At 43.9% G+C, this 8,282-nt stretch overlaps 1 protein-coding gene across 1 annotated transcript; it reads left to right on the forward strand.

Annotated features, from left to right (window-relative positions):
* Positions 1 to 6,144: 6,144 nt before the first annotated feature.
* Positions 6,145 to 7,310, forward strand: LOC132454862 (myosin heavy chain, fast skeletal muscle-like; the record flags this gene model as incomplete). The annotated part of the gene is made up of 5 exons (XM_060048411.1): positions 6,145 to 6,216; positions 6,310 to 6,475; positions 6,562 to 6,641; positions 6,676 to 6,984; positions 7,077 to 7,310. Coding segments are annotated over 5 exons (861 nt in total), but the record flags the coding sequence as incomplete, so codon positions are not given.
* Between the last annotated feature and the right edge of the window lie 972 nt (positions 7,311 to 8,282).

Genomic DNA, 8,282 nt, shown 5'->3' on the forward strand with positions numbered 1-8,282 from the left:
CGGGTTTTTCCATTGGATTTTGGATTATTGCAGAAAAATTAGCATATTTGAAGCACCTCCTCAAAAACTGAAAATAAATAAAAAGAACCATGCTCCCAGTAGCGTGCGGTGCCCCTTCATTTCGGTGGGGCAGAAACTACTGGCGTATGACCACAATTTATTTTTATTTTTTACATATATATTTTGAGCTACATTAAAACATGTTAACTAAACTAATTGTGAGTAAGAATTAAAAATAAACTAATAGCCTAATGTTACTGCACGCTTTTGAAGTGCCATCCGCAACACTCGTCATGTCCCTTATAGGGAAGTTATTTCTTCCATATTTTATTTTGACAACAGGCTTAGCGAGTGCATTGCAAATACATGAAAAGTAGAAATACAAGTCATCAATCAAGCAGACCTTCGATTTGGAACTTGGCCCGACGATGTGTGCAAATCTCTCAATAACAACACTTTTGAAATCAGATATTTCTCAATAACAGCTGTTTAAATCAGGAATGAAATCAGGTATGCAATTTGAATACCTGCTGAAATAAATAGTCTTCAATGCCGAAAGATACAGGCGGAGTAATTCGATTTTAAACAACAGTCCTAGAATATGACCATGGGGCAGACTACTTTACGACCATATGGGCGTCTTATAGCGCTGATTGCAATTATTATTGCAGCCTGCAGGGTTATGCGAGAAACATAGGGAGGGACGCGGTCGTTGAGCTCCGCCGCCCCACATTGCATGACACGTTATGGTACGAACACACCAGACGCGTATCTCGTGTAATTTTTACGCGCGTAACGCAGCTAAAATGTTGCTTGACCATTTTGTGTCAAAAATGGGCATACGCTCCTAACGCGCCCGCTCCTACGCGCCTATGTTTCCATAAAAGCATTTAATGGCGTAACTATGTTACTATTTCCACACAGAATAAAGAAAGATGTCGGCCGTATGCTTCTGTCCAAGCTCACTACTCTCTGCCAGTGACGTCGGGTCAAGCTCAACGCTGATTGGGCAACGCGGCTAATCGTCATGCGTATGAGCGTAAAAAGTTCCATTTTTTTAACTCCTCGCGTACGCGCGTATATATACGCGCGTATATGTACGCGCGTATATGTACGCGCGTATATGTACGCGCGTATATGTACGCGCGTATATGTACGCGCGTATATGTACGCGCGTATATGTACGCGCGTATATGTACGCGCGTATATGTACGCGCGGCTATGTACGCGCGGCTATGTACGCGCGGCTAACGCGGGTAAAATGTTGCTCTAGGGCATGTAACGCGTGTACGCGTCTCATACGCGCGTAAACCAATGGTTCCCTATGGAAAATTTGACAATTTTATACGCAAGGTACGCGGGTAACGCGTTTGGTGTGGCCGCACCTTTAAACTCAACTAGAATCGCCACCATCAATTTGATATCGACAGACCAAAAATAGTCTGAAAGCCTACAGAAACTTTAGATAGTTAATGTGACAATCACATTATTAAAAATAAACTTGGAGCAATGATTTACTGAGGAACTATTTTTTTTGGGAGCATGCTTTTCAGGGAGTTCGCCGCCCCACCTGCCCATATGGACGGCACGCGGCTGCATGCTCCAAAGAATGAAATGTAAACCAATGCATTCTGAATGGGAGTGTTTCTCCGATTTTTCCATTCTACACAGAACGAAATGTATGAGATAACAAAAAGTGAATGTGCATTTCTCTCATAACTTTTTGTCATTATTGAAGAGAGGCCTGATTCTCAGATATGCATGTTGGACTGTTAGGGTGTAGGTCTGGGAAGAACTTCAGGCCAAAATCTTGCAAGCGAGCCGGTGGGTGAGGTGCAACGAGATGGAGCACTTGCTGAGTCATTTCCTGTAGGGCTGGAGCAACAGGTTGAAGCGTATGCGTCCTTTGAAACCCCCTTTGATATATAAGAGACCCCAAGGTACAGTTTACTTAAATGTTCTCGATTCAGTCACCTATTGCATCACTTCCTTTAGGGCTTCGGCCTCCTAATTGATCATTGCAGTATAATTGAATGCCCTCTTTCATATTATATGATACTTCCACCACTGGGACGTGGCAACAACTCTCCAAATCCATATGGGGAGGGGGGGGGATGCTTTTGGACAGTAGGGGTGTACACTAGACATAAATAGGAAGCAAACTCAGGAGAAGGAATGACCTCTCACAAATATTTATTTAAAGATCCCATGCCATGCTATTTTATGGATGCTTTAATATAGGTATTAGTGGGCCACAAACACAGTATTCAAAGACGTCCCCGAAATTCAGCCGTGGTGCAGAGTTACAGCCACTCCGAACTAGTCGCACATTGAGCTTCCCCCAAACGCGCTGTTTCGGTGGGCGTGTCAAGGCAGGTCAAGGAGGGGGGTGGGGGTGTGGCCCTGAGCAGCTTGTAGCCACAGTACCATTCGCTCTGGTTACGGTGGGCGTGTCAAGGCAGGTCAAGGAGGGGGGTGGGGGTGTGGCCCTGAGCAGCTTGTAGCCACAGTACCATGCGCTGTTTACGGTGGATGTATCGCAATGGCTCGTAGAAACCCATATTATACATAGATATCTATGTAATATAATATAATATATATTATCACCTGGCCCTGAGCAGCTTGTAGCCACGGTACCATGCGCTCAGTTTACGGTGGATGTATCGCAATGGCTCTTAGAAACCCATATTATACATAGATATCTATATAATATAATATATATTATCACCTGGCCCTGAGCAGCTTGTAGCCACGGTACCATGCGCTCTGTTTACGGTGGATGTATCGCAATGGCTCTTAGAAACCCATATTATACATAGATATCTATATCATATAATATATAATATGTATTATCACGGCCAAAAGCTGTGTGAGCCTCCAGACGATAGGCTATTATGAATCTCAAACGACTGCGTCTTCTTCAGATTGATGTGGAAGTGGAAGAACCAGAGACGTCGGAGAACCCGACGAAGTCCTTTGTGATTCATTATATCGTCTGGAGGTGCACACAGATTTTGGCCGTGATAATATGTATTATTTGATATAGATATCTATGTATTATATGATATTATTTAGATGTAGAGCCCCAGGACTCTAACGCAAGTGTTGTACACTTCCTTGTTATTTGGATAACTGTTCTGCTGTTGGTGTGATGGCGCATAACACGTCGGACTCTCGTCTCTGGTATTTCTACAACGAGACTCGTAGTGGGGGTTATCGCAGCCATGGTTGATAATGAATTGGGGGAAAGGAACTTTGGCTTTGACTCCCTGAAGTACATGAACCACGACATGGAGGAGAAGGGGATTGTTGGCCGCGAATGTATCCCGCTTGAGCCCTGCTTCCCACCGCCTCGGCAGCGGTCAGCGCTAATCACCGCCTCCTGAAGCCGAGGCGGTGGTCCATCGGCAGCGAGACTCCGGCGGGAGACGACCGCGGTCAACAATCCCTTGGCCATGGCTGAGATAACCCCCACTACGAGTCTCGTTGTAGAAATACCAGAGACGAGAGTCCGACGTGTTATGCGCCATCACACCAACAGCAGAACGGTTATCCAAATAACAAGGAAGTGTACAACAATTGCGTTACAGTCCTGGAGCTCTATATCTAAATAATATCATATGATACATAGATATCTATATCAAAAAATACATATTATCACGGCCAAAAGCTGTGTGCACGTCCAGACGATATAATGAATCACAAAGGACTTCGTCGGGTTCTCCGACGTCTCTGGTTCTTCCACTTCCACATCAATCTGTAGTAGACAGAACCGCGCGCTGCTCCCGGCGCGAGGCACCACCGCCCGGCTGCCCGCTGCCGGGCGGTGGTGCTTCGCGGCGGTGGTGCCTCGCGGCAACCGGCGGCAGGCAGCATGTCGCAGTTCATGTACTTCGATGTCGTTCTGCCATTGCATTCAAAATTCTGTAACTAGCCTGTTACTACGAATTAAGCAACTACCGTACACGGATTAGCATTTAGCACTAGCTCAATCACGACTTTCAGAATTCTTGTGGGTGGTTACGAACCAACCAAGTGGGCAGGGCCATGAATAATAGTTTGACAACGCTACGTCACAGTGTCACCTTATCCAGATCGGCTCATTTCTTCTGCCTTTTTCCTTTCATTGCCTATTGCATTCAGCAGACAAACTGCATAGATTTCAAACTTACCACAGCTCACAAACTTATTCAGACCTATGTTATTTAACAAACAATAGGAAAAATGTGATTTTAATGGCATGGGCTCTTTAATAAATTGTTTCAAATAACCCTGCCTCGTTAAATCAATGAACTTGGTGTTTTGCTTTAAAAAATAGGTTATAGAAGAAGTCTAAACTGCAGAAAATAAAAACATCCAAGCTGCCTTTTAAGGATACCTCGGAATATCTGTCTATTTTTTAACTGTCGGACCCCAGTTTACGACAAAAACAACACAATTGACGGCAGCTCCTTTGCCGCGTGTTTTTTAGAGCCATGTAAGGATTAGAGGGGGCGGTCGATAGCAACCACCATAGCAACCATGACGGTCAAGTGACTGGATGCAGCCCCGTTGAAAAAAATAGAATACCACCCAACACACTCAGGAGATTAATGATATTTAAATTATTATGACCATGAAGTCTTTATTTGGGTCTTTTTATGGGTTTACATTTCGTTCTGTGTAGCATGGAAAAATCGGAGAAACACTCCCATTCAGAATGCATTGGTTTACATTTCGTTCTTAGGAGCATGGTTCTTTTATTTATTTTTTTATTTTCAGTTTTTGAGGAGGTGCTTCAAATATGCTAATTTTTCTGCAATAATCCAAAATCCAATGGAAAAACCCTTTGGCTTTTTGTCAAGGGAACCCAGGGCGACGCTAACTTCGGGGTTGGCCAACATACGTCATCCCTCCACCACTCTACTGTCAAAACAAATGTTCAAGTTTAATGATAATGCATGAATTGATTCTTTATTCTGCCATAGTATTTATTTAGGGGGGGGGGGGTGGATCCAGATCTGTTCCGGAGCATTTCAGCACCTCGGGCAACAGCGCAGGGTTGCCAGGTCCTGCAAAAAACGTGCTGCCCACGTACCATTCAAAATCCACTCAAAATGTCCTAGAAGCATCCCAAATAAAAATGATATTATTGGCCATTTTGGTCAATGTTTTGAAAGTAATAATATTCGAGGGAATATTTTTTTGTTGTTGTTTTAGCAGCGAAATGCACCGTGTGTGTGTGTGTGTGTGTGTCTGTGCGTGTGTGTGCGTGTGTGTGCGTATGTGTGTGTGTGTGTGTATAACACGCTATTTTATGTTGAAATGCGACGTAATCCAGTGTTCACGAAACGTACACTGTCAACGTATGCTTTTGGCGACTGGGTTGGCTCTCAGATATACGTGTTTCTAACAAGATGATATCATTAAAAGTTACATAAAGTAGAGGTTTAATAACACAAATGCAGGAAACACGTGAGCTGCTAGTTTAGCGAAAGCAGCGTCCCTAACAACCTGACGTCATTGAAACATGCGAGGGAGCCGATAAAATCTTCCTAATAACTATAAAACTAAAGATCAGACACAATCACTGACTGAAGATTATGCAAGTAAAAAGTATATTTCTCGCTAGAAATGTTATTAGAAACACGTATAACGGTGAATCGGTCCTAAAATATTGCATTTCCCATTCAGATAATAAAGATTAATAAAGATCATACACATTCACTGACTGAAGATTATGTAAGGAAAATGTACATTTCTCCCTAGAAATGTCATTAGAAACGCGTTTAATGGTGTATCTGTGTCCCCCCCCCTCAACAAACGTGTTTCCCCCCCCTACAAACGTGTCCCCCCCCCCCCTCAACAAACGTGTCTCTCCCCCCCCTCACCCTCAACTAACTTGTTCCCCCCCCCCCTACAAACGTGTCCCCCCCCCCTCAACAAACGTGTCTCCCCCCCCCCCCCTCCCCGGTCAACAACAGTCTACCTCCCCCTTCAACAATCGTGTCCACAATTTGCCGCGAAACCTGTGAAATCCAAACCCTGAAACCCGCCTCCACAGCGGCACGCGTGGATACTGTAGGTATAACACGCTATTTTACATTGAAATGCTACGTATCCAGTGTTCATGGAAACGTACACCGTCAACGTTTTTTCTTGGCGACTGGGTTGGATGCGGAGAGGGCCAATGGACTGGCTGCCAACCTTGACAAGAAGCAAAGGAACTTTGATAAGGTGAGTTTTAATTAATTTAAATAAATTGTATTATTATCATCCCATGATCCTTCCTCCGGTCCTAAACCACCACTTACCAAAAATAATGTATAGGTTTTGGCTGACTGGAAGCAGAAATATGAGGAGGGCCAGGCAGAGCTTGAAGGAACTCAGAAAGAGGATCGTTCTCTCAGCACTGAGCTTTTCAAGATGAAGAACTCCTATGAAGAAACACTGGATCATCTGGAGACCATGAAGCGTGAAAATAAAAACCTCCAACGTGAGTTTTTGGTCAATAATATTAGTATTACTAATTTGCAGATTAATATGCATCAGACTTATAACAAGTACAAATCTGCTCTGTAGAGGAGATTTCCGATCTGACCGAACAAATTGGCGAGACCGGAAAGAGCATCCATGAGCTGGAGAAATCCAAGAAGCAGGTGGTACAAATTTGACTAATTTAATTACAAACAATAGGGAACTCTGGAGCATGAGGAATCCAAGATTCTGCGTGTCCAGCTGGAGCTCAATCAGATTAAGGGTGAGGTTGACAGGAAGCTGGCTGAGAAGGATGAGGAGATGGACCAGATCAAGAGAAACAGCCAGAGGGTCATCGACTCCATGCAGAGTAACCTGGACTCTGAGGTCAGGAGCAGGAATGATGCCCTGAGAATCAAGAAGAAGATGGAGGGAGACCTGAATGAGATGGAGATCCAGCTGAGTCATGCCAACCGCCAGGCTGCTGACGCCCAGAAGCAGCTGAGGAATGTTCAGGGACAACTGATGGTATGACACAAACAAATGTATGGCGCATGTAAAACATAGTTCAAGCCATCCTGTTGGGCTGTTTTCTGATAAAAGTTTTCTGTGAATATTAGGATGCACAACTGCATCTTGATGATGCTATCAGAGCTGCAGGAGACCATAAGGAGCAGGCTGCCATGGTGGACCGTAGGAACGGTCTCATGGTGGCTGAAATTGAGGAACTGAGGGCAGCTCTGGAACAGACAGAGAGAGGCCGCAAAGTGGCTGAGCAAGAGCTGGTGGACGCCAGTGAGCGTGTTGGACTGCTGCACTCTCAGGTTAACAAACATTCTAATCCTATCATTTGAACAGCAGTGTGCGGTGACCCTAAATTTCAGTGGGGCAGAAACTACTAGCATATGACCACATCCACAATGTATATGTTTTTTTTTATATGTATATTTTTTGAGCTACATTAAACAACTTTAAACTTTTACATTAAACAACTTGTCGTCTGTCTGGGCCAAGTTGTTTGATGACACTGTAACAGGTGCAACAGCACTCGCCCTATCCGCATCTGATATAGAAACGATGAAAGATACTGGCGGAAAAATTTGAGTTAAAACAACAAAAGTTCTAGAATATGACCATTGGGCAGACTACTTTACGAGGTGTCTTTTAGAGCGGATTGCAATTCTTATTGCAGCCTGCAGGGTTATGCGATACACATACGGAGAAACAAGTTGCTGAGCTGCCCTGACCCCAACATTGTTTGAAAGGTTAAACTCAACTAGAATCACCCCCATTATCCAAAATGTGATGTCATCACACCAAAAATAGTTGGAAGGCCTACCAAATTTATTGGTAGTTAGATTAGTAGTTAAAAAAAAATGTTTGCAAGAAGTATGCTGCCCCACCTGCCCATATGGATGTCACGCGCCTGCATTTGAATTTGAAAAGAACAAACATGTTTTGATTGTAATTGCATTATAATATGTTTCAGAACAAAATCTTGTTGAACTCAAAGAAGAAGCTTGAGACCGACCAGGGTGAGGTGGACGACACCGTCCAGGAAGCCAGGAATGCTGAAGAGAAGGCCAAGAAGGCCATCACTGATGTAGGTCTACTTGTATTGCTTAATTCATGGAATGACAAGCTAAATTACCTCTTAATAAAATAAACATTCTTACTTTTTATAATTTCAAGGCTGCCATGATGGCTGAGTAGCTTAAGAAAGAGCAGGACACTAGTTCTCATCTGGAGAGGATGAAGAAGAACCTGGAGGTCACAGTGAAAGACCTGCAGCTTCGCCTGGATGAGGCTGAGAACCTGGCCGTGAA

Source organism: Gadus macrocephalus, chromosome 4 (assembly GCF_031168955.1).
Source record: "Gadus macrocephalus chromosome 4, ASM3116895v1".
Classification (NCBI taxonomy): domain Eukaryota; kingdom Metazoa; phylum Chordata; class Actinopteri; order Gadiformes; family Gadidae; genus Gadus; species Gadus macrocephalus.